This window comes from Symphalangus syndactylus, chromosome 10 (assembly GCF_028878055.3).
Source record: "Symphalangus syndactylus isolate Jambi chromosome 10, NHGRI_mSymSyn1-v2.1_pri, whole genome shotgun sequence".
Taxonomy (NCBI): domain Eukaryota; kingdom Metazoa; phylum Chordata; class Mammalia; order Primates; family Hylobatidae; genus Symphalangus; species Symphalangus syndactylus.
The window spans coordinates 109,666,135-109,693,668 of NC_072432.2; the positions used below are offsets into that span (position 1 = coordinate 109,666,135).

The 27,534-nt window shown below is 42.7% G+C and overlaps 1 protein-coding gene across 5 annotated transcripts in view; it reads right to left on the reverse strand.

The window, feature by feature from the left end:
• The window catches only part of RFTN1 (raftlin, lipid raft linker 1), a 203,673-nt gene that overhangs the window by 61,693 nt on the left and 114,446 nt on the right, over positions 1-27,534 (reverse strand). For all 5 annotated transcript variants that reach the window (XM_055295520.2, XM_055295519.2, XM_063610761.1 and 2 more), the window contains exon 5: positions 380-764. In XM_055295520.2, coding sequence (XP_055151495.2) covers positions 380-764 — 385 coding nt within the window. The remainder of the gene's footprint in view (positions 1-379; positions 765-27,534) is intronic.

Below are 27,534 nucleotides of genomic sequence, written 5' to 3' on the forward strand. Positions count from 1 at the left end.
TTTAACAGGTGGTGTGTAGGTTTTCATAGGTGCCTGGCAGGCTGACACTTCCTGTGTGAAAAAGCTGGATAATTCAAGGGCAATTTCGAGAGCACAGGAGATAAAAGAACTCGCAGTCTAGAATCCACTTCAAACGTGACATTTTGGAGCAAACTGCAAGTCAATTTCATGTGGTTCTGTACTCCCCAGAAGTCATAACTTCAGTAAGTAAACAGTCAGGTGGCACAGATAACTGCTTGATAAAGTTTCTCCTGTTTGATGGACTGCTGTCTCTACACTCTAAATTCCATTCCTTTTTCTCTGAGATACCAAGGGGATTAATGAAAAGCTGTTAGCTGCTCTTTAAGCGGGTCAAAACTCCGATTGCTGACATACTTACTCCCTGAGAGTGGCTCTTCATGCACCTCCAAGGGGTCGCTCTCTGGTCCATCCAGTGTCTTGCTCACCCCCTGTGGTGAAAGTTCTCCACCATCTTCCTCTCCGGAGGGTGAGCTGGGCTGCTTGGCGATGGGCACCTCCCCTCTGGGGCCTGAGCTGGGCTCTGGGCTTTGGTTTCTCCCAGCCGGAGCACTGCACACATCCCCAGTCCCTGGTTTCTCATTCTCCAGTGACGCGTGATCCCCACGTGCGTTTTTTGCATCTCTGGCATCCTCGGTGCTGTTGGCAGTTGACACCGGAGCGCTGCTGCCTGCCGAGTTCACAGAGGAATGGTACTGAGGTACAACACCAACGAATTTCAGGCCCTGGCTTGCAGCCTCCTGGATCTGTGAGGCAAACAAAAGGAAGGGAACCAAGTGAATGGAATGGTCTATCAAAGGGACATGTGCAGCGTGCAAAGCGCCTCCCCGAGGCCTGCGAGGCTATTTCAGGTGCGTGGGAAGAATTCCAAGCTGGCAGGAGCCCCATGTCCTCAGGGGCACCTGCCCCCACACCCTAGTCTGAAGAAGACAGTTTTTTTTTGTTTATTTGTTTTAACTATATTGTCTGACGGAAAGATAAAGCATTTGGCTTTGAAGAGTTGAAATCACCACTTTGAAACACTGCGTTAGTCCTTATTAACATTTTTTAAAGAGGCTGGAAAAAGTTCTAAACAAAGAGTTTGAAGGAGGAAGTTTGTTTTGTTAAGAGTTTGGGTTTTTTTGTCACTTTTTTTCGGATGAATCACTGACTTCCTGCCCATCAGGCTACTGTATAACTAGAGCTCGTCTATATAACCATATACAAACAACAGATGGCATTTTATGGCCCAAAGAGCTTCCTTTTTGGACAACAGTTTTGGCAGAGGTGGGAAAATCACCCCTGTGCCAAGGCTGTGGGCACATCCTCCCCGAGATGTATCATCTAGATGGACACCTTGCTCCCTGGTGCTCTCAGGCTTAGGGAAGGTCAAAGGAGCCCACAGATCATGCCCAGCCCACAGCCATAGACTGACTCTTGGCTCTCCAAGTCCTGGTCCACACCATCCAGCAGCAAGGTGATGGTTCCTTCTCACTCCCTGTACCAACGGGATGGGGGATGAACACCCACCTGGAGTACCGAGGTACTTCAACTCTCCCTATCCCTAAAAAATAGCCCAAGGCAATTGGATTGAATGTAAGTCATAAGTTTGAAAGAAAAATTGAAAATAATAATCTAATAAAGCAAGAGCCAGCCAAAGCCAGAAGGTAGGCTTCAGGGGACTTTCCAGGCAAGGATGCTTAAGTCATTTTACAAATAAATAAGGCGGTGCAGACCTCAGAGCTGTCTAAGTCTTAGTCACCAAGCCCTAAGCAGATGACCTCAGAAAATCTTGAGGCCTCTGCAACGATAATCTACCCTCATTTGAGAGTCAGTTTCGCCAGCATAGAGCTATTCTCTCTAAAGGAGAAGCTGCCCTGACAGTTCTCCTTGGAAGAACCACCCTGACATTAAATGGAAAGTCATTTTTGTTCCACACTGCACAACCTGGAAAACTGCAGTTGCAAATGTGCAGTCCAGTCTTTAAATCCTAGCCTGTGCTAGACATAAAATAAGAATAGTAGTAATTACTGTCTATTGTAGACCTACTATGTCTAGGCATTGAGCTAGGCATTTTACATAAATTAAAACAACAAAACGTTTCATCCTTCAATGACGCTGCATGGTATCATTGTCTCCATTTCAGATGAGGACACTGGAGCCCAGAGACATTAAAGTCATAAAACAAGCAGTGAGTAGCCAGAGTGCAAAACCAGGTCTGGCCTGGGCCAAAGTTCATTCTTTTAATCACAAGACTCAGTGGACACACGTCAAAGCATCAACTACATACATGTCTATGGGCATGTATGTGTCCACTCATATGCCCAGAGTTGGCTCAATTCACTCTTCAAAAGTTAAAAAAACAAAACACAAAAAAAATCTTAAAGCCATCCATTCCATTTTGAAAATTTTTTCCCTCATTAATCTATGATATCCACCTATTTAAAAAATTATTCTATAAAGCTCCTAAAAGAAGGCACAGCAACACAAATTTTAAAAGAAAATAGCAGGGAAATAATTATACCAAAGAACTTTGGAGGCTGAGGAAAGCCACTGTATGCAAAGCATACTTCTGAGCTTTCTGGCAACATATGCCAAAGGAGAAAGGCAATGGGTTTTACAGCCCTCAAATGAAATGAGGAGACACCTGCACTAGCTTCTGCTACTACTCTCTTACTGCAGAGGAAACAGCTATGACTTCTGAAGCATTTTAATAACTGCTTCCATGGAGGGCTCAACCATAGGCCAGTCTCAACTAGAGTCATGGAAATAGCATGAAGTTTAAAGGCTTTTGGAAAGGCCTGATGTGGAGCCCCAGATATGTGACTCACCATCTTGAGGAACCAGAGTAGATTATATGAACTTTCTGCGCCTCAGTTTTCTCATGTATAAAGTGAGTGAAAACACATTTATTTTGCAGTTGCACTGGAGCTTAGTTTAGACATTACATATGGCAAGTGCGCCAAAGGATGGGGCACAAAGACAGTATCTCTAACCTCTCTCCTTATCAGTCCTGGGCTTCTGCGGCCCTGCAGAGACTGCTGTCATCTAGAGTGAAGAGGCGAGGACTCCAGACACAGGGCATTATCCTAGCCCTCCCCTTCCTCACTGGGACTGGAGGAATTGGGGAGGCTTGGACACAGACATCTGCCCTTCTCCCACAACAAACCGGACAACCATATTCCTTTGCCATATTGTACTGCAAATTTATCCTCTAAGGCCAGGGGTTCTCAAAGTGTGGTCCCCAGACCAGAGCATCAGCATCCCCTGGGAACCTGTTGGAAATGCAAATTCTCAGGCCCCACCACAGACCTATTGAGCCAGAAACTCTGAGGGTGGGATCCAGCAATCTGTGTCTTAACAAGTCCTCCAAGTGATTCCAACGCAGCCTGATGTTTGCGAATCACTGCTCTAGAATACATATTTCATGAGGGCTGGGGTATTTTGCACTGCTGCATCCCCAGTGATAGAATGATGTCTGACATATAGCAGGTCCTCAATAAATATCTGTTGAATGAATGAATATATTAAATAATGGATGAATATGTATGCCTTCTCTCCCGAAATGAGCTCCTTGAAGGTAGGGATGGAGACATTAATTTTTCAGCTGTAGAATTCAACAAATAGTTAGTAAGCCCCTACACTGGTCCAGACCAACACGGTGCTTAGGTACCAGGAATGTAAAATAGGATCCCCAACCCTCAAGAAGATTTGGCCAATTATTGCGAACAGAGTTTAAAAATAATTACACTATCATGGAACAATTAATGCTTATAATGACATATAAAAAGTCAAGATTCTAAACTTCATAGACTTTATTATGACAACTGTGTAATACACATACATAAACTATGCATAAAAAATCACCAAAATGAAAACAGCACTGTATTTGGGGAGTGGGGCTATAAGTGATTTTTTTCTATTACTGTGTAATTTTCAAAATTTACCTAAAGGGCATGGATGTTACTTTTAGAATTGAAAAAGTAAATATTGTAAAAATTCCTCATAGAGGATAATATAGTAATGGATGTGAAGGCATAGACATGACAGTGACAATGGTGATTATTTCTGCCTGAAGGGGAGGTTGAGAAAAGCTTCTCAGAGTAGATCAGGGATGTAACAAATGACATGGTGTAACACAAAAGGAAGAGTAAGAAATGTGGCAGAACTGGAGCATGTATGCCTCACCTTAAAGTATTCAAATCCAATTTTTTTTTTTTTCCAAAATGCCATGCTAGACAAAACCTATTTGGGACCTACTCTGCAGAAGGTTTTGAAGGATGAATAAGAGTTCACCAGATATGTAAAGGAAAAGGAGAGGGCAATCCATGTAAAGGCAAGGAAGGATCATGATGGGCAAAAGCGTGACAGTATGCAACAGCCTGGTGTGTTGAGGAAATTTCTAGAAATATTTCTGGAACATGACATGAGAAACCAAGAGGAGCCCAGAAATGAGGCTTGACTAGACGTGACAAGGACCGGATCACATATGGCCTTGGATCCATGCCCACAAAGGCTCTGAGTTTACCCTGCAGGCCAGCATATCCGACTCTCGCACCACAGTCATAACCTCAAGAGCAGACGAGAGTGGGAGTCTGAGGGAAAACTGCCAAGATTTCATCGAATGCTCATCTTTTACCTTCAACTTCAGCACAAATTTTGTATCTTATACCATAGTGCTACCTAGGATCCAAACTTTAAAAAGATGTCAAAGTTAAATGCTGCCCTTATCCTATGCGTTCCAGGGAAATTCACAACCCCAAGAAGAGGAAGCATATTTGTAGCTCTGCTTATTTCCTTCAAATAGATTCCTGGAAGTGGTATTAATGAATGAAAGGATATTAACTTTTCAAAGGCTTGGCAGAGGCTGCCAAATTGTTTACCAGAAAGGGTGAGTAGTCCTTTTTAACTAGACGACCACATTTAGATTTTATGAAGATCAATATTTGGCTAGACCTAGGGGCCACGACTCTTATGGTTCTGTCTTACCCTAGTATAGACACTTTCCTATTTTTCAGAAAGTCATTTGACTGTGTACTTATGGCTAAATTAAATCCTGTTTCTCATTCTTGCATTTATAACCTTCGCTGAGCCAGTCTCACATTCATCATGGTGGTGGGCATGCGATGTATTCATCAGGGTTCAGCCCCAGCTACCAGCTCTCCTCCACTCTACACTCCCCTTGGTGACTTCCTCCACTCACATGAGTTTAGCTGCAAATCGGATGTTCATTATTCCTAAGTGTGAACCCCTAGCCCTGGCTTTCCTTGGAAGTTCAGACCTACACAGAAGACGATCACAGCTGATGGGTCCACTGTTGATCTGGTCTCTCCAGCTGGAATCACAGTATCTTCTTCCCTGTTTCTAATCCTGTGTATCTGTTCACCACACCCTACCACATTTATCCCCCAATGTTTCTGGAATTACTTCCTCATTCTCCATAAAGTGACCATCCAAGCTCACTTTACTTCAAGCCCTCATCACCTGTTGCTGGACATCACCATGACCTCAGGCTATGCCAGGGTCTTCATGAGCATGGAACCAAATCAACATGGAAGAACAGATCATGAGGAGCCAGGTCACCTCAGCCATGGAGCTCCCCACAGACTCCCACACATGCCCAACAACATCTCTAACAACAGCGACTACAGGAAACACCAACTATTAACCTTGCACAACTCTTCTACAAAGAACTTCCACATGCATTCCCTTAGGCCTCAAATTCATACTTTACAGAAGAGAAAACTGCTTAAGACATTCTGTGACTGGTCAAACCTCACAGAGCTACCCAAAGCCATGCCTGGCTTTCACTCTGAGTATCCTAAGCCCAACCTGATGCCTCTTCAATGATATCACTCTTTCCACTTCAGATAATCTGACCTGTACCAAGATGCCCAGGTGGATGCCTGTTTAAACTGATATACACCCTCACCCACCTTCTTCTCATTTCTGCTGCCTGTAAGAACCCACCTGCCCCAAATACTTAAAGGAGTAACAATTTCTGGTTTAGGCACTGAAAATTAAACATGGCTGTTTTGACTAATCCACAACTTCACTCAGTTGCTCTATAATGAGTAAGGACATGCTCCACTGTAACTCTAATCAGGAATCCTGATGTGAAAAATATTTCTTTTTAAAAAAATTTAGTTATATAAAAAGTCACAACTCATTGTAAAAAAAAAAAATCTTTGGTTATATATTTGAGGAATCATTAAAAATAACAATATGACATTAGATTTCTAGGATGGATTGTCTGTTTCTGTGTTCAAAATGAATACCATGTTGCTAATGATGAGTGCGATATATACTCTACGTGCATGCAAATATACGTATTTGTGCTTTAGAGTACGTGTATCAATCGGGGTGGGAAATCAGAAAGAAGTGAGACACAGATTGGATTTGGTAAAAATGAAGGCTATATGCAACATAGGAAAAGGAAGAGAAAGGCCTCCTGCTCACAGGTCAATAGGGATTGGAGTGCCCACAGCCTGTAGTAGATAGTGTGGGTAAAGAGTCAGAGACACTTCCAAGACTGTTTTGTCTGACTCTAAGGAGGATGGTGTCACAGTTAATTTTATGTCCACTTGACTGAACTATGGTGACCAATTGTTTGGTAAAACACTAGGCTAGATGTTGCTGTAAAGGTATTTTTTAAATGTGTGATTAACATTTACTATCAGTTGACTTTCAGTAAAGTGGATTCCTCCATTATTAGGTGGGTCTCATCTAATCAGGTGAAGGCTTTAAGAGCAAAGACTGAGATTTCCCAAAGGAAAAAGAATTCTACCTCTGGACTGCAACACAGAAATTCTCCCTGGGTTCTGCCCCTTCAAACTCAAGACTGCAACACCAGTCCTTACCTGAATGTCCAATCTGCTGGACTGCCCTGCAGATGTCAGACTTGTTGGCCCCCACAATCACATGAGCCAATTCCTTAAAATAATCAATTTTCTCTCCCCGCACCAGGAGGTGGGGGGAAATAAGATAGCACAGGGCAAGTTGATGGAGGTCTCTTAATCTAAACCTGACTAGGCATGAAATAAATGATGGGTACAGGCTCCCAAATGACAATGAGCCCCAAACAGCAACAAGACAACTAGGACTTCATCTGGTATTGATTCCAGGTCCTACGTGAGAGGCTGAAGTGTGGCAGGGAGGCTTTCAGCCATCACTGCTGCCCAGGTAAAGGAAATTTCCCCCAGTGTGTTTTGAGGAGAACTGCTACACACCAGGTGAGGGAGGTTATATCTATAACTGATGGATTTATTTTCTACAGGTTATATAATAAACTTAATGAAATGCCTGTAACTGATGAGCTAATTAATGCTGGGAATCAGAAACTTACTGCTAAAAAAATAGAGAGCTGTGCTGTCCAATAGGTAGCCACTAGCCTCATGTGGCTATTTAAATTTAAATTAATTCAAATAAAATAAAATTTAAATATTCCTCTCCTTAGTCACATGAGTCACATTTCAAGCGCCCACCAGCCACTTGCGGCTAGTGATGACCCCATGGACAGTGCAGGCGTAGAACATATCCATCATCATAGAAAGTTCTATTGGGTAGCTCTGTCATAGAGCATAATAAATCACATAAAATACTGAATAATAGAGTTTTTGACAGCGATTTCTGAGGCATATAATATGGGGTAAATCCAAGGCTCACATCCACATACTTATATACCCTAGATCAGACCACTGGCCACTCTGGCCCTCCCTCATAACTCACACGCCCCCTATCCGTGACAACATAACACAGCACACACAGGGAGCCCACAGCAGAGGTATGCCCTAGATGTCAAGAACAGGCACAAAAATGCCACTCTGGGTTGCAGTTACACGTGAGTCTTTACAGTGAATATTTTATCAGACACACACAACCCTTCCCATCTTGTCACCTACACTCTTGTACAGCTTTCTGAAAAGGGAGGCTCAAAAATAACACGGATTTGAGCTCACATCTGAAGCTGCCTTTAGTTTTGACATGTTAACACTTAGCTGCAGAATTGGAAGCTTTGCCAGGTGCTGCTGGATGTTTAGCTCCGTTTTGGGGCCACAAGGAAAGATCATGTAAACTTTCTGCTGCTGTGGTTTTCTCTTTTAGCGACTGAGAGGTCTTAGAATCTGCCCTTGGACAAAGAGTTTAAAGACTTAAAGCTTTGGACCTGGCTCTGTTACTCAGTAGTTATATTATTGGTCAAATCAGTTGATTTATTTTAGATTCAGTTTCTTCATCTATAAAATGAAGATACTAATATTCATTTATTCATTCCATAACTACTTACTGAATATCAATTGTATGCTGGGCACTAGGTTCTGGGCAAACAGCAGTAAGTTAAACAGGCACTATCCCTTCCCTCTTGAACTTAATGTGTGTTGGTCTTACTCAAGGGGTAATTGAGGGACTCTGAAGAGTTTTATTCCATCCTTCTCGAACTGTTTATACACAGTTTGAGGAACCACAGCTTGTCCTCAGATCCCTGGCAGGGCTGAGTTGAGGAGAAGAGGTATCCGTTTATTCTCCTCTGCTACTAGGGGTGATTAGAGGGAAGCTTCAGAAATACTGTAAGAACTCAGCAAACTGTAATCTCCTAAAAAAAAACAAAAGAAAGAGGTGGGACCCAGCATTCTAGTAGAAGCAGAGAACAGATTCATCCTTTGGTAGCTCTGTTCAGGACAGGGATTTCTGATCAAAGGATTTTCATTTGCCTGCATTATCTGTGTTAATGGACTCAGTTCTTTCACTGAGGCTGTGCCTATAATTTCACCATTCATGGAAAATGAAGTGCATGGGAGTTAGGGATCGGTAGGACTGAGAGGTGTCAGTAAAGCCTCATCCCCCACAGATCTTCAGATGGCTTTTAGTGCTCCCCAAAACCCAACCCACCAGGAGGCTTCAATCCAGTGTCAAAACTCTAAATCACAGATACAAATGGGAAGCGAACAAGGAAGGTCCTGCCTGTGAGGAAGAACTCAACGGTCTCTCCGAGAACAGTTAAATGGTCAGCACAGTGGGGCCAGAGCTGGACTTAAGAAGACCTGGAACCCTCAGTACACTTGCTCCGAGTTTCATTCCTACTTTTATCTGTTGGCATCATTCTTCTTTCTTATCTAGGACTAATTTTTTCTATGTAGCAGAAAATATGTCCATTGCCACCTTCTGAGTTTTCCTGCTAACAGCTTAATTACTGGAGGTAGAATGTCTAAACTTCCTGGTTACGCAAAGCAAAAGATCCCAGGGAAGGGCTCTGATTGGCCCAGCTTAGGTCAGATGTCCACTTCTGGGCCAACTGGCTTTGACCAGGGTACATGGTGGCTCCCTTGGAAATCATCTAATTGGATTGCAGGAACAAAGAAGGTCTCAAAAGAAGAATTTCAGGGCAGAAAAAATAAATATTTAAATATCTATCACATATATATATCACCTGGTATGAAATAAAATCTGAAATTTGCTCATAACTCACACCTACTAAAATGAAGAAGAGGATATAAGGCAACTGATATTTATGCCAAACAAAACTAAGCAAGTCAGTCCACATCTGTTTTAGTCAAAATGGTTTTGGTGTCAGTGCTCTAGGTTATTTGTATGCGTAGACACAGCATTCTTCTACTTTACAGAGGATATCTTTGCATATCTCCTTCCAGTCTGCTCAACATTGTTTATTAAGAGCACTTTTTGAAATCACCAAGCAACCCCCCAACCATTCCACTGCACAGAGTAGTTTGTCATAGTAGATGCGTGCCCTGACCAGGAGGGCACAGTCAAAGAGTCAACATGCTGGAGTAGTCAGGAGTCACCTCTGGCAGATTCTCCTTGGCCCAGAACACCCCAATCTCCCTCGGTGTATGCCCATCAGCAGAATTCAACATATGTGTGGTTGTCTGCACTCAGAACAGGATTCTGGAGCAAAGACGACCTTGGCCCATGAGAACTGCCGTCATCCAAGTAGGACTACTGAGGAAAAGAACTGGCAGGAGAATCTGCTGGCCCCCTCCAAGTCTGCAAGACCCCTAGGCTTCCATTAAATACTGCTGCACACCCACAAGGAAATTGGTAAATCAAACTTCAAAACATTATGTTAGCACAACATTTAAAGAGACTTTCGTCATAGTCCTGTGGGAGTCAAAGAATGCATGCCAGCCTTCCCAGTCTGTTAGTTCTGTGGCTGCCAAAATCCATTATTGGTAACCATGGATTTAACCTTACCCACAGGTAAAATCTGTGCATTCAGAAATGATTTGGGAGAAGGATTCCTATGAGAAACAGGGCTAGCAAAAGTGAAGAGGCAAGAAAGCCTCAGAAGTTATGCAGGGAAGAGCAAATGTTCAGTGTGCTTGAGCTGAAAATCTGTAATCACAATTTACTGAGAGCTTACTGTATGCCCAGCACTGTTTTAAAGGCTGTACCTGGATTAACTCATTTAATCCTTATAATAATAATAGGTATTATTTTTCATCCCTGTCTTACAGATGAGAGAACTGAGGCACAGAGATATTGGGCAACTTCCCCAAGGTCAGACAACTAATAAAGGGAAAGTAGGATTCGAACCTAGGCAGCTGGCTCCAGAGCCCATGTTGCTACCTGTTAGGCTGCTCAGCGCTGTATTCACAATGTTCCTACACTCTAAGCTGTACTGGGAAATACCAGGGCTAGATTGCAGAGTCTTGCGTCTTTAGAGTCTGGACTTTTTATTCTGAAGGCAATGAGATGCCATCATGATTTCTGAGCAAAGTGACACGATCAGGCTTGTCCTAAGGAAAATAAATCTGCCCACAGGATGTGGTATGGATCCAGGTGGGGGTTGGTAACAGAGCGAGGAGACAGGAGGCAAGGGACAGGCTGGGGCCCGGAAGTAACTGCAGAGCTCATGGGAAAGGTCATAAGAGCCCACACTTGCTATGGGAAAGGATGTGAGAAGTCCATGGGAGACGAAAAGTAGAGGCAGCAGTCTGTGATACACCACGGGATGCTGATTTGTCAAACAACTGAAGCAAAAAGTGAAATAATAATTATGCTCAGATGACAGGCATGAACTGGGATTGTCTGAACAAGCTGGGACATATGGTCACCTGGTTCAACGTGACCAGCAGTGAAGACCCAGAAACCTGCTTTAAGAGGCACGCAGATGACTATTCCTTCTACTCCTTCCCTGTCCGGCACATGACCCACTGCTTCCATCACTCTCCTGCTATTACATCCTTGGCTTTTTCTGTCTGACACATCCCACAAATGTCGCATCCATCCAATCCACCCAGGGCCACAAGGAGGAGGGCTCAAGGTCTCCCGCCAAGGCTGAGGCCACACGGCCACCCCACAGTGGCTCCCTTCCTCCCTGGTCAGCTGTCTTGTGCTTCCCCAGGGCTTTCTCCCCTCTCCTGGGCCCCAACCTCTTCCCACTTTCCCACCATTCTCCAGAGACGACCTAAAGACAAAATCGAGGTCAGAAGCTGAGAAGCCCATCCCCATGTCCTCTTCTGGCCCTCCACTCTTTGTCCCCAGCGTCAGTGGGACCCGGTTAAGGCAAAACCCAGGCCATGGAGCTCATGTTTTCTGGCACCCTGGAACACCCAACTCTACTTAAGACCACTTCTCTCTTCTATATCCTCAATTTCTCTCTCTCTCTACTGGCTCCTTCCACTCAGCATACAACTAAATTCAAGTTATCTTTTTTTAAAAGAAGAAAAAGAGGAAAGAATCCAATCAACAACAGAGCAAAGTAAGCCTCGTCCACCCACCCCTGCCTCACCAACTCCACCTCCACTCACTCTCTAGCTTCTGCACTGCCTCCCCATGGGCAGCTCCCCACAGCCCTCCTGTGACCTCCATGACGCCAAATCCCACAGGCTTTTCAGCCCTCACCACCCCATCCTCTCTGGTAGCTCACGCATTCCCTCCTCCTGGAGAGGCTCTTCCCTGGCTTCACCACCACCTTTCTGCTGGTTTTCTTCCTGCATGCTGGCCTGTATACAGCCCTCACAGCAGCCAGGCTGGTATCTGAAAGATGTGAGCCAGTTAAGGCTGCTCGTTTTAACTCTCCAATGATGTTCCATTTAGAATAAGATTCCCAACTTGAAGCCAGCCCACAGAGTACAACAACCCTTGCCCTGCCCCTGAAATGGGTCTTGCCCACCTCTCAGGCCACATCCCAAACTCCTGACACCTTCACAAGTCTTTGTCATTGTTTCCCCCCCCACCCCAAGATTTGTTCCCATCAGGGGGCCTCAGCACTTTGCAGATCCCTCTGTTTGGGGTGCTGTTCCCCCCTCCATCTCCCTGCAACTGGTTTTCCTAGCTGGATGAGAGCTCTATGAGGACAGGCAGTTTGTCTATTTTGCCTCTTGCTTTGTCCTCAGCATCTGGAACTGTTCCTGGTACACAGTAAGTATTCCGTGGGCATTTATTAAAGGAATAAATAGGTATGAGATTAAATTTGCAGTATCTGAGGTTACCCCCAAGTGGGAACATCTATGAGTCTACAATTTCAGGAAATACCCGTCTGGGACCAATAATGTTTTAAAAAATACATTTGAGATTCAGAAAACTTGCACATCATTTGCTACTCCTATCATCTTAACAGTGAAGAAAACTGAGGCCTAGAGACATTAAGGGGGTTGCAGGTCCAGAGACATGTCTCAAGAAAGCATTGCTGTTAAAATGTGCAGTTCTTGGGTTTTCAGTCCATCTCTTAAGAAACCAAGTCAATCTTCCCCTCAGGAAAAAGAAAAGAAGCAGAAATAAGCAATTTGTTAATATCACTACTTCTTATCAAGGTAAAAAATGCCTCATAATCAGGCATACCCATGGGCCTTGTTTCACAAAGGCACTAAGATGAGGCAATGTATGTCCCAAAAAACAAACAAACAAAAAAACCAGTTTTTTGGAGTCGCTGAGGTTGACAACCCTAGTTTTATACTTTGGTAATACCAGTGACCTTGGAATTACAAGCTTGGGGTTAAGAACTCAAGGGTTCATTAAGACTCCCTGGAACATTCTGGAAAACCAGCTTTAGAGTCTTCATTAAACTCAAATCTCAGCACCACAGTTAAATGAGTGAGTCAAAAGAACGTAAGTTTAAAGAATTTAACCAGGAGCAGATGTTTCTCTTCACACCACACTGCTTCAACATCCAGTATTCGTGACTTTTTTTTCCCCCCACCATCCTCTGATTTACATAGGCTTCCAAAGCATTAATGAAACACACTGTAACAAAATGTTGAGATGGTGCCATTGGGCATTGCTATCCTAGTTTTAACCCTTGGTTAAAAAATACTTTGTGATTCCCACGACTCCAGACCAACAAAAATACAACAGGGTCCTAATGACATTTGAAACTCCCATGGTAAACAAGGCAGTTAAACTAAGTACTTGGGGATGGTTTTCATTACAATGTGCTAAAAAAATGAATGTTTTATTGTTCTTTTGTAAATGCCCTGGAGAACCCTGGGATGGTTTTTCTGGAAGATGGAAATGATTTGAGAGAGTTTCAGAGCACATGAAGATATGTGATCCCTTTGAGTAACAAATAGGAGATGGGTTTTTTTTTGGAGGGGGGAGGGAAGGAGCAGCTTTGCATTAACAACTACTGAGAATTATACATTTAAAGATTATCTTCAATGTCCAATAACCCTTATATTCAATACTGAATTTATTTCCACTTCTCGCCTTCATTTTTATTTGTTACATATTCTCAAAGTTCTCTCCTAGTAAAAGAATGAACCGGAAATGAACATAAGCATGTCGGAATTCATGTATGTGGCAGACTGTATTTTCCAAAGATGGCCACAACAATATCTCTCGTTCCATATGGTCTGCTGGAACCTTGTCATTCCTCCTTCAAGAGCTGGAACCCATGTTCCCTGTACTTCAACCACTATGGATCCTTATGGCGGCCTCAACCAATGAGTAGGTGAAAAGGACCCTTATGTGACCTCCAAGGTATAATCATCAAAATTCCATGAACTTCCACCTTCTTCTGTTGGGATGCTTGCTCTTAGAACCTAGCTGCCATGTTTTGAGGAAGCCTTAGCAGTCTGTGGAGAGGCCTATAGCCAACACCAACTTGCCAGCCATATGAGTGTGCCATCTTGAAAGTAGATCCCCCAGCTACCACCAAACAGCCCAGTTGATACCATGTGAAATGGAGATTAGCTGCCTTGCCAAGTACTGCCCAAGTTGCAGATCTGTGAGCAAAATAAATGACTACTATTGTTTAAAGCCAATATGTTTTGGGGTGGTTTGTTACATAGCAATAGACATCTTTTAAAATACAGTAATCATCACTAATCCATACCCATAGGAAATACCAGACTGCAATGATTTTGTGAAGTGTAAAATCTAAATCCTTTATAAAAGATGCAGTTAGCAGCACACTCAAATATACAGAAATGTAAACAAGGATAACACAAAAGCTCCCACGGAGTGAGCCTTCAGAGATCTGTTTTAATAAAGAGGTAAGAGCAATTTGTAATTAGCCTCTCAGTTTGTGATGATGCATCCAAACTGCTGGAACAAGCAGGTACCCTTGAGGTAAATAAACACTGCCCCTGCAGCATGGCTTACATTATTAATTGGTTTAGCAAACCTGTAGGCAAACTTAGGCTTAGTTCTTGTTTATCACAAGTTACAAATGTGCAGAGCATGAATTAATGATGATGCTTTACTATCCAAAAGCAATAAAGAATGATGCCCACATTCCCAGGCACCATCAGAGTCAGAAAGGGTCACAAAGACTCCTGTGCTTGAAACTTAAAAAATATATCCATCTGTGTTATTCTTAAGGCATCATAACAAGAAGCTGTCATTGCCCTCTGGGGAGTGTCTTAGAAGTTAGTCAGAGTACACACTGCATCTCATTCAAAATGGGAAGTCATTGGAAGCAAAATTTCTACACCAACTGAACGATGAATAGTTCCATCAAAAAAACTAACTATTTCCACCAGGAATATATTTAAACATTTTCTTTTAAAGTTTTTCCATCTCTTTGGGTGTTTTCCATCTGACTTGTACTCTCTGTACCTTCCATATGACAACCTTTTTCTCTCTGAAGAATCTTTCTAACAGCTCCTTTGACTGCCTTTGCTTTTGCCCAATAACATCCCTACCACCCCATCAATACCACCACTATCACCTTTATCAAGACCATCACTAGTACCCCAATGAATAACACCTCCATCACCCTCATCCCTAACATTTACCAATCTCCCCCCAGCTACCTTTTCAAAACTAGGAATGCTGCTATAGGCTAACAGAATGAAGATGTAGATTGGGAAGTAATTAATTAGATGGGAAACCTCAGTTTAATTCTATTTTCTCATTATTTCATATGCTAAATTTATAATAATGAATTATTAAAATACTTGAATCTTTTGTCCAACCTACATATCCTGGGTTACTTGTACAAAATACAGTACCACCCCTATAATGGTAATATGCCCTTTTTCTCATTCTTTTAAACACATAAGAAGTCAAAAGTGATCCAACAAATGAATCATTTAAAGTTTAGATTTTTCTCACAACAGATTTTTTCCACTGGAGTGTCAGAAGGCAATGTTTATTTTTAACCTTAAAAGGAAAACAAACTTTGTAAAAATAATAGCCCTTATATTGAGCTCCAATTACAGTTGTTAGTTAAGTGGGAGGACAAAAATAGTTACCAATCAATCAGCAAACATTGCCATATTGGATGAAGAGCAGAGGGAATACTAAGACATACACAGAAAAATTCACAAAATGAGGGTATATGGCACCGAAACTCAGCACACCACTATCATAAACCTGAACTAATCAAATAAGGCTCTTTGATAATGAAGGGGAAGTCATTTAAAAGCTGGATTGTACAGAACGGGAGAAAATTTTTGCAACCTACTCATCTGACAAAGGGCTAATATCCAGAATCTACAATGAACTCAAACAAATTTACAAGAAAAAAACAAACAACCCCATCAAAAAGTGGGCAAAGGACATGAACAGACACTTCTCAAAAGAAGATATTTATGCAGCCAAAAAACACATGAAGAAATGCTCATCATCACTGGCCATCAGAGAAATGCAAATCAAAACCACAATGAGATACCATCTCACACCAGTTAGAATGGCCATCATTAAAAAGTCAGGAAACAACAGGTGCTGGAGAGGATGTGGAGAAATAGGAACACTTTTACACTGTTGGTGGGACTGTAAACTAGTTCAACCATTGTGGAAGTCAGTGTGGCGATTCCTCAGGGATCTAGAACTAGAAATACCATTTGACCCAGCCATCCCATTACTGGGTATATACCCAAAGGACTATAAATCATGCTGCTATAAAGACACATGCACACGTATGTTTATTGCGGCACTATTCACAATAGCAAAGAGTTGGAACCAACCCAAATGTCCAACAACGATAGACTGGATTAAGAAAATGTGGCACATATACACCATGGAATACTATGCAGCCATAAAAAATGATGAGTTCATGTCCTTTGTAGGGACATGGATGAAACTGGAAAACATCATTCTCAGTAAACTATCACAAGGACAAAAAACCAAACACCACATGTTCTCACTCATAGGTGGGAATTGAACAATGAGAACTCATGGACACAGGAAGGGGAACATCACACTCTGGGGACTGTTGTGGGGTTGAGGGAGGGGGGAGGGACAGCATTAGGAGATATACCTAATGCTAAATGACAAGTTAATGGGTGCAGGAAATCAACACGGCATATGGATACATATGTAACAAACCTACACATTGTGCACATGTACCCTAAAACCTAAAGTATAATAATAAAAAAAATTAGCAAAAGAAAAAAAAAAGCTGGATTGACCATAGAATCACAGAATATCAGAGCTATAGGCAATCCTAGAGATTATCATTCTAGTGCAAAGGTTTTTTTGTTTGTTTGTTTTTTTGTTTTACACGGGGAAGAAAGCTAAGAATTTCAGAAAGTGAAACATCCCACCTAAATGGCTGCCTAAGTTATTAGGTAGTAGGTTTCTTTCACTGGAATCAGGAGATAATTCTGGAATTGGGTTTAAAGTTCCAGATTTCTCGAGGAGGCAAGTCAGTTTCAATAACTGAGTATCTCATCTCCAAGTGCTTTCTCCCTCCCTGCAGTGTCCTCTAGCCATCTTCAGCCCTGCTGACTCCAATCCTAATGGGATCTGGCTCTTTGAGTGGGAATTCTCCCAAAGGCAGAAAAGGGGAAAACCTTACGTGGGTTGTAATTCTGTCACACTGATTCTCAAAACTCTCAGAAAAGATTTTACATAATCACAAGCAATAAAAATGAAACCTTCCAGTGTCAGGGGAAGATACAGCAGGCAGCCTAACTGCCTGCCAGGATACACTCCATTTCTCAGATGAGATACCCCACCCTCACATGCCATGAGGTTAGTTCAAATTCCCACACTCATTATCTGTGCTGGATCCCAGACAGGAGGTGTCACTGAGGGGGGATGTTCAGCACCTCTGAACACACAGATGGGAAAGTTCAACCTGTGCTGTAAACCAGTCAGCTGCCCCATGTGTTCACTGACGGTGCATAATTGACACTCAAAACATGTTCCAGCTCATAAAAAGTTTACATATAGAAGTATATATTACAGACATATAAAAGTATATATGTAATAGATATAAAAGTATACATTACATATACATGAAAGTTATATGTGTATATATGTACACAAATACATACATATATATATCATAAATAAAAGTCTGGAAATTTTCCAGGTGATAACAGCAAATTCCATATTTGTAAACCAGTCTGCTGGGATGTATGAAGCATTAACAGGTAATATCCAACCCTCACAAGTCACTTCCAGGGAGGGTTTTTCAACAAGTCTCAACCATGCCAAATACTGAAAAAAGGTACTTCGAGTTGCAAAAAAAGAAAGTGTGTGAGTCTCCTAACCCTCTGTACTTTATCTTCATTGCATCACTGTTCAAAGCATCTGTTCCCATACAATTCTGAGGCCCTGCAAGCCTTGGAAACACACAGGCTCTTGCTCTTTCATTCTATAAACATTCACTGAGCACATGCTAAATAAACTATTCTGAGCTCAGCATCAAACAAACAAACAAAAAAAGGCAAGAAACAATACACACAATAAGTAAAAACAGGAACATGTCTTAAGAGATGACAAGAACTTTAGGTAAAAGGAAAATAGAAGAGACAAAGGGAGTCCAAAATACTAGGGTAGGGAGTGGCAGGAGGCAAGTTGCTCTTTTAAAGATGGGTGGGAAGGTAGGTGCATTGAGGTAACCTGGAACGAAGATTTGAAGGAGGTGAAGGAGTCAGCCAAGCAGATATCTAGGGATAGATGCACCATAGACATTATGTTCACTGCCAAGAGTGGGACCAATATTCACTAACTACAGCATAAAACTCCAATGCGCATAAGCCAGAAAGTGAAATACACCACTTATAAACACTCATACACTATACAGCCTGGATATAACCTGGTGATCTCCTGGATTTTACCCCCTAAAATGTTATTTCTCAAAAATGAGGGAATTGCTCTGAAATTTACATACGTTCAAGATCTCTCACAATATAAGGACTCTCTCAGTTACTTTATTTTGAACAGCAAGATGCTTATTGGGGAAAACATATTCAAAGCTAGTTTGGGACATTTATTGAAATAAGCTGATGGACTTTTTTTTTTTTTTTTTTTTGAGATGGAGTCTCGCTTTCTCACCCAGGCTGTAGTGCAGTGGCGCAGTCTTGGCTTACTGCCAGCTCCACCTCCTGGGTTCACGCCATTCTCCTACCTCAGCCTCCCAAGTAGGTGGGACTACAGGCGCCCGCCGCCACACCCAGCTAATTTTTTTGTATTTTTAGTATAGACAGGGTTTCACCGTGTTAGCCAGGATCATCTCGATCTCCTGACCTCATGATCTGCCCGCCTCGGCCTCCCAAAGTGCTGGGATTACAGGTGTGAGCCACCACACCCAGCCAGACTTTTTTTTAAGGAGGAAAATAAATCTAAGAAAAATTTAAAATAGTTCCTACAACATGGAAAACAATTTGGGGTGCTATAGTAGGCAATCTTCTTACAGATGGCTTTAAAAAAGCAATGCAGGGCTGGGCATGGTGGCTCATACCTGTAATCCCAGTACTTTGGGAGGCCGGGGTGGGAGGATCACTTGAGGCCAGGAAAGGCATTTGAGACCAGCCTGGGTAACATAGCGTGACTCCATCTCTATAAAAAAAAATCTTTAAAAAATTAGCTGAGTGTGGTGGTGCACACCTGTAGTCCTAGCTACTTGGGAGGCTGAGCAGGGAGGATGGCTTGAGCTCAGGGTTTGAAGCTGGAGTGAGCTATGACTGCACCACTACACTCCAGCTTGGGCAACACAGTGAGACCCTGTCCCTTAAAAACAAACAAAAAACAAAGCAATACAGGAATTCTACACACAAATGAACACCAACGAACTACTGTGACATAAATGAATCTCACAGACACAGTACTGAGCAAAAGACGCCATTTATACAAACAGGCGAAGCCACCCTTTGGTGTTAGAAGTTAGAGAGGTTTCCCTTGGAAGGGGAGTGGGGAATTGTGGGCGTGGCTACAGGAAGGGTTCAGGCTGTTGCTCCTGCTCTATTAATATTTCTTGAGTGTTGGTTACTCAGGTGTGTTCATTTTGTGCTAACTCACTGAGCTGTACACTTATGATTTATGCACTCTCTTGTATTGATGTTATCTTCAATAAAAAAGAGGTGTTTTCTATTTTTTTTTTTAAGAGCAATGTGAAGTGTTTCCATTATGGAGATTTCTTATTGCCATGTGAGCTGGACAAGAAAAAACAACTATCCAAATGTTATGTGAATGAGCACTTACGACTCAGGACAGAATTTCCAGAGATAGCATCATTTATGAATTTTAAAAGTGCTGCATCCCAAACAATTTGGAAGAAAGTAAATAGGATGAGTTTGAAACTGTGTTAGATGGCCCTGAAAATCATGCTGGTGATGATAAAGGCAACCAAGTGCAATAATGCATAAAAAAAATAGTACAGAAATAAAATTGTTCCATGAGATATAAACACAGGAGAAAAGCACCAAGTTTACACAATTTATATAATTTAAAATATGCATGTGCAATTAAATTAATATTATAAGCAGAATTTAAGATATTCATGTGCAATTAAATTATTATAAGCAGAAATTATTTCAAATATATTCCTAAAATGTTATATGCCAAAGTTGGCCCCAAACTTTTTAAATTTTTTTCATGGGAAAAATAGGAGATTGTCTTTTAGATCTTGGCATATATGCCTTATATTGCTCTGTGCTCTGCCTCCCCTTATGACTGAGAAGACTCAATCACAAATGCTTTGTATCAACTTAGAAATTATGAAAAACTGAAAATTGTTTAAATGAATGAATTCTACTAAAATATGCTGTCCAAGATAGTAGCCATTCACCACATGTGGCTATCAAGGACTTAAAATACGACTCATGAGACCAAGGAGCTGAATTTTTTTTTTTTTTTTTTAAAGAGACAGGGTATCACTCTGTTGCCCAGGCTGGAGTGCAGTGGTGTGATCATAGCTCATTGTAACTTTGAACTCCTGGAATCAAGAGATCCACCCCCCTCGGCCTCCTGAGTGGCTGGGATTACAGACATGCACCACCATGCTCAACTAATTTTATTTTTATAGAGACAGGGTCTTGCTATGTTGCCCAGAATGGTCTCAAACTCCTGGCCTTAAGCGATCCTCCTGCCTCTAATTTTAAAATGGAAGCAATATGAAATATTTTTCTGTTAAGTACAACTTTACTTTGTAGAATATGTCACTTCAATTATTGAAAAGTTAGCATCCAAATTGAGATATGATTTAAGTGACACCAGATTTTCAAGACTTTGGCCTCCCAAAATGCTGGGATTATAAGTGTGAAAATCTGATGTCACTTGAAGCCTTGAAAGAAACCTGTAAAAACTTGTAAAAATTTTTTTAAAAAGTAAACTATCTCATTATATGTTGAAAAGATACTATTTTGGATATATTGGGTTAAATAAGATGTATTACTAAAGTTAATTTCACTCTCGTTTTTACTTAACATGACTATTAGATTTAAAATATACATAGATGGTTCACTTTATATTTTATAAAACAGAGTTGCTAAGGAATAAAATGCCATTTTTGATCAGAGACGTCAGGGGAGAGATAAAAAAAAAGAAAAATCAAACCTGGAAAGACTGATATTTGAAGATCTGATTAACAGCTATGGCAGAAGAAGTCCAGGAGTCAGGAGAAATATGAGAAAGCAGAAAGGAAAGGGAGAAACCAGTGCATCTTTTTTTAAATTTTTGGAATTAAAAAAATTTTTTTTTAGAAACAGGATTTTTCTGTCACCCAGGCTGGAGTGCAGCAGCATGATCCTAGCTCAGTTAGTGCACCTCTTAAGAGAAAGTGGTCAGATTACCCGGGGCTGATCCAGCCAGCACAGCAAATTCTATCTACAATTCCACAGCTGTCAACAAATCCAATTGACCTAGTTTTTGCTAGGTGTTAGAAGATTGCTATATCTGTTATTAAAGACACAAGAAGAATGGCAGAAGTGCCCAGCACATGTCTTTCTGGAGTGAAAAAAGAAAGGAGGGAGTTTTTAATTGCTCTGCTCCAAATCGTTCCCCCCATTAGAGGTTTCATTGAGGATTAGAAAACACACAGTTACACCAAATGTCTGGGACAGGAAGATTTGTTTTAACGGAACCAAGAAAATGCAATAAAGTACTAGATTCATTTGAACCTATGGCAATTTTGTACTTTTGGAAACAGCCAGGATTAGTACTCATTTTAAAAAGAGGGCCGAGCACGGTGGCTCACACCTGTAATCCTAGCACTTTGGGAAGCCGAGGTGGGCGGATCACCTGAGGTCGGGAGTTTGAGACCAGCCTGGCCAACATGGTGAAATCCCGTCTCCACTAAAAATACAAAAATTAGCTGGGCATGGTGGCAGGTGCCTGTAATCCCAGCTACTTGGGAGGCTGAGGCAGGAGAATCGCTTGAACCTGGGAGGCAGAGGTTGCAGTGAACTGAGATTTAGCCATTGCACTCCAGCCCAGGTGACAAGAGTGAAACTCCATCTCAAAAAAAAAAAAGAAGAAGAAGAAGAAAACCTGTCAACAGATGAATAGATGAAAAACTGTAAGAGGTGTATGCGTGTGTGTGTAATGGAATATTATTCAGCCTTAAAAAATATCTTGCTATTTACAACATGGATAAACCTAGAGGACATTATGCTAAGTGAAATAAGGCAGACACGAAAAGAAAAATAGTGCATGATCTCACTTATATGTGGAATAAAAAAAAAAAGAAAACATCAAACACATAGAAACAAACACTGGTTACTAGGGCAGAAAGGAAATGGGGAGATGTAGGTCAACGGGTACGAAATTGAAGATATGCAGGATGAGTAAGTCTGGAGATCTAATGCACAGTATGAGGACTACAGTTAATAATATTTTATTGTATACTGGAAATTTGCTGAGAGATTTTAGGCACTCTTACCACAAAAATGGTAACTATGCAAGATATATTAATTTGCTTAACTACAGTAACCATTTCACTATGTGTATCAAACAGCATGCTGTAAACCTTAAATATGCACAATAAAAATAAAATTTAAAAATAAATAGAAAAGAGAGAAGAAACTGACCATCCCCCCCCGCCACCCCACTGACTATCTGTGATTTTTCCATGGTTGGTAGGTGGTTAATAAATTCCTCATTTATTTGGTACATTTTCTGAAGTATGTGCTATGGTATAGATAGGTATTTGGTCTCAGTCTGTCTGTCTGTCACTCTCTCTCTTTCTTCTCTCACCTCTCTCTCTTTCTTTTTTCTTTCTCTCACCTTGAAAAATAGAGTGGTATTTGGAGAGGAGGAAAAGCCAGGAGAAAGTTCTCAGGTCATTTTGAAGAATGCCAAGTTAAACCAAGCAAGCAAGTTTTGCACCCGGGACCTCTTCAGAGCCTTGACTCTTTTAAGAAGCACCATGGGCTGGGCGCGGTGGCTCACGTCTATAATCCTAACACTTTGGGAGCCTGAGGCAGGTGGATCTCGAGGTTAGGAGTTCGAGACCAGCCTGGCCAAAATGGTGAAACCCCGTCTCTACTAAAAATACAAAAAAATTAGCTGGTCGTGGTGGCAGGCGCCTGTAATCCCAGCTACTCGGGAGGCTGAGGCAGGAGAATGGATTGAACCCGGGAGGTGGAGGTTGCAGTAAGCCGAGATTGCACCACTGCACTTCAGCTTGGGTGACAGAGCGAGACTCTGTCTCAAAAAAAAAAAAAAAAAAAAAAAAAAAAGCATCATGACTCTCCAAGAGGGCTTACTTACAATGCGTGTGCCTCTGAAACATACTGGATGAGGAAAACTCTTACCCAGGAGCATTCCAGGGAGGGTGCAATCAAGAGCCATTGGCTTGGATGGAAAACAGAAACTCCAAATCTTCAGCCCCTTTGGCTTCACTCTTGGCCAAAAACAAACATGACTGCCTGCTGTGAGCAAGAATGGTTCAGAGACAACAGGGGCCAGAAGCTGTGGGCTGCCCCAGCTCATCCAACTGCCAGTCTCCTTTGGGACCCATCTCAGTAGGGTAGGGACAAGGTAACATCCAGGTGCCCCATGGCCACAGCCAGGTCCGGGAGAAGCAGCCGCTCACCCCTCACCTTCAGGAGCTCCCAGGTTGGCCTACAATCAACCTAAAACACCAGGCCTCAGGCAGTCATATCAGCCTTGATACCATCAACCTCCTAGCAGTAAGCAGAATGGAGACATCCCCTGGGTGGCTGGAAAGTCACCTTGAGATGACAGAGTGTTATACCCAGGCCCAGCCTCTCCCTGGAACAAAGCATTGCTGGTCACACAGCTGCCGCCTCCCCTTGGTTACCTTCTGCTTCTCCTCTGGTCATCTGCCTCCTCCACTAGCTCTAGAATAGTTTTACTTCCTTGGATGTGGGGTAATTTCTCTGCAGTGACGACAAAGGAGTACAGGCCTCACAGCAGCCACAGGCTGTCCACAGAGCCAACAATAGGCCGCTTGTCTATTCTGTGCACATTTTTTAGGGATCCCAAGTTGTTATTTCTTTCTGATTTAACTATAAGTCATTTTATTATTATTTCATATGATATGTGCTCCAAATGCTAAAAATCACATAAAATTTTAATGCTTTACATGGGCAAGATCTAATTCCCTGGTCAGATATTAAAACCAATTGCTCAATAAAAAATTATATTAAGGAGAACAATGAAGATAATTCAGCAAACCCATGAGAAAAAAAAAGAACATCTTAAAATTTTAAATTTTAAAAAAACAACCTCAGAACTATCCTAGGACTAAGGCAAAAACACACAAGACTTCTATGGGATAAATGGCAGCGGTTTTTAATTGTACCCCAAAAACATTTTGGATCATGCCTCGCAAAAATATGCTTCTGTGGAGGTTGCCAGTGTCTTCATGGCCACTCCAGCAATGGCCGTTTCTGAATTAGTCTTAGGGGTTAGTGGAAAGGGCTGATAACTCCTCCATCGCTGAAATGCCCTCTTCCCCTGGCCTCCATCCCCCACACTCAGCAAGTTTCACTCTGACCTCTCTCACTACTTACTTTTTCTTTTCTCTGAATGCTGGAATTCCCCTGGGCTCAGCCCTAAGGCCTTTTTCCTTCACACCCTCCCTTCCTTCCTGGGCGATTTCATCCATGACCGTGGTTTCAGTTACCTTCTGCCAGCAGGCGTCTCCAGCCCAGATCTCTGCACAGAGCTCCTGAAGCACAGACGCCACAGCTCATTCTGCAGTCATCCTTATCTCAGCAAAGGGCCCATTAATCCAACTGCAGGAGCCAAACCAGCCTTGTCCTCTCTCTCTCCACGGTGCCTCGTTACGCCATCCAGAAGCAACCCTGGTGATCTGCCTGGCTCAATATTTCTTAAATCTATCTACCTCTCTATATCTCCATCAAGACGCACCACCTAAACTAAGTGACGATCTCTTGTCTATGAAGAGCTACTCCAACAGGGTCCTAACCACATCCACTCTTGACCCACAAGCCAGTCACTAACCTGCAGCCATTCTGATCTTTCCAAAGTATACGTTTGGAATCATTCTCCAGCTGCTCCTGAAAGCCCTCCAGCAGCTTTGCACTACACTTAGGATAAAGGGCCCCATCCTCAGCCTGGGCCTGCAGGGCTGTATGGGGACTCGACTCACTCTCCAGCCTCACCCCACCTCACTCACCCTCTGTCATTTGCAGGCAAGACACAGTGAACTCCCTTCTGCTCCTCAAGCCAAACTTGCTCCCTCCCACCTTAGCTTTGTCTGAGCTGCTCCAGGAGTCCCCACCACCTCCACCCTCCCTCCCCTGTTGACCCTCAGGTCTTGGTATGTACACTTCACGGAGCACTCCCCCAGCACCGCCAGCCTGGGGCAGGCCCCTTGCCATGTTCTACTCGACAGCGCTCACCCATTTGTGATCCCACAACCCTCGTGTGCCCATCTGCTCTGTGTCTGTGCCCTCGGCTAGACTCTAAGTTTCATGTGTCCAGGGCATTACCTAGACCGGCTTACTAAAGTATTCCCAAACACTACCAGCAAAGATCTGTTCAAAGAAATGTGAACTAAACCTGACCCACGGATGCTGGACGGTAGATTCCCGCAGAGGGAGAAAATGAAGCACAAGAATGTATCTCCTTTTTTGGGGAGTGATTGAGACAAGCGTATGACCCCTTCCCTCCCTCCGGCTTAAATTAACTTCAGCTAACCTCTCTGGACAGAACAGGAAGATCACAGGCCAATAAAAATAGCAAGAGGACAGAGGATCAAGAGAGGCCAGGGTGGGAGAGGAACTTCATGAGAAAACAGCGGCCTCCAGGCAGTAGCTCCTGCATTTTTTCCTCCATTAGGAACATCTAGGCCTGTAACCTTCCTCCTCCCTCCCCTGCCAGCATCAAAGGAGGGGATGCCCATACCCTTGTGCCCCTCCCACCTCGCCCCGCCTGGAACCTGCCTCCATCTTTTATCACCTCTTCTCTCCCAATACCTTTCAGCTTAAAAAAATGTTCAACAATGAGAACTCACGGACACAGGAAGGGGAACATCACACTCCGGGGACTGTTGTGGGGTGGGGGGAGCGGGGAGGGACAGCATTAGGAGATATACCTAATGCTAAATGACGAGTTAATGGGTGCAGCAAAACAACATGGCACATGGATACATATGTAACCAACCTGCACATTGTGCACATGTACCCTAAAACCTAAGTATAATAAAAAAATAAAAAATTAAAAAAAAAAAAAAAAGAACTTCTCTCCACCTGACACCCTGGAAAAAAAAAAAAAAAGTTCAAATCTTCCAGGCATGGTGGCTCACGCCTGGAATCCCAGCACTTTGAAAAGCCAATAGGGGCCGATCGCTTGAGAGCCCAGGAATTCAAGACCAACCTGGTAAAACCTTGTTGGTTTGAGACCACATGGTGAAACCCTGTCTGTAACAAAATTAGCTGGGCGTGGTGGCTCACTCCTGTAATCCCAGCTACTTGGGAGGCTGAGGCAGGAAGACCATCTGAGCCTGGGTAGGTTGAGGCTGCAGTGAGCTGTTATTGTGCCACTGTACTCCAGCCTGGGCAACGGAATGAAGCTGTGTTTCAAAAAAAAAAAAAAAAAAAAAAAAAAGACGGGGTGGGGATCTCAAATCTCCTATTTAAAGTAAACTGCTCTTCTGTCCTTCTAAACATATTTACTTAAGCCCATGGCAGGAAGGCCTCTGCCTGTTCTACACTATGACAACTGCTCTTGCAAGACTTACCTGTGGCATCCAGTGGCCAAACCCAGTGGCCCCCTCCCACTTGACCTCCTCCCAGCTTTTGATACTATTCTCCATCTCTTCTCAAAGCATGCTATTCCCATGGATTCTGTAACATCACACTCTTCTGTTCCTCCCTCTACCTTGGAAAAGTGCTATTTTTCTTTCTCTGGATTTTACCAAAGTATATCTCAGTTATGAATTGGGAAAAAACTGGTCCTTCACCACAGATAGTGTGAGACAAACTGGTCTAGATCTTGCAGTCTTTTTAATACATCTGTCTGCTTACACTGAAAAACCAAGAAACCTCACAACAAGAAAATATAAACTTATCAACTTCTCTAAAACAAAGCCAACCAGGTGCCCAATCAAACAACAGATCTTGCAATTTTGGGTCCATATTTCCACCAGGCATCAGAGAGCAGAGGCTCAGTGGAAACTGCCCCTTGAGATGGGCATGTGCCACTGGATGACCATCCTTACCACCATTCTTGCCTGCTCTCAGGGTTGACACCTCAGACACCCACATCTCTGTTCCTGGCTTTATTGCAAGTCCCAGCCCAACAACCACAGCTGCCTTCTGGAATGTTCCCTGAGTGTCCCCCGACCCCTCAAGTCTTCATACAACCATCCCCATTCTCATCACCTCTCTGCCCCCAGGGCTCCTCATGCTGTGTTCTTGGTCCTTACAGATGACCCCATCTCACACCTGAGTCACCCAGGTGTCATCCTTGGCA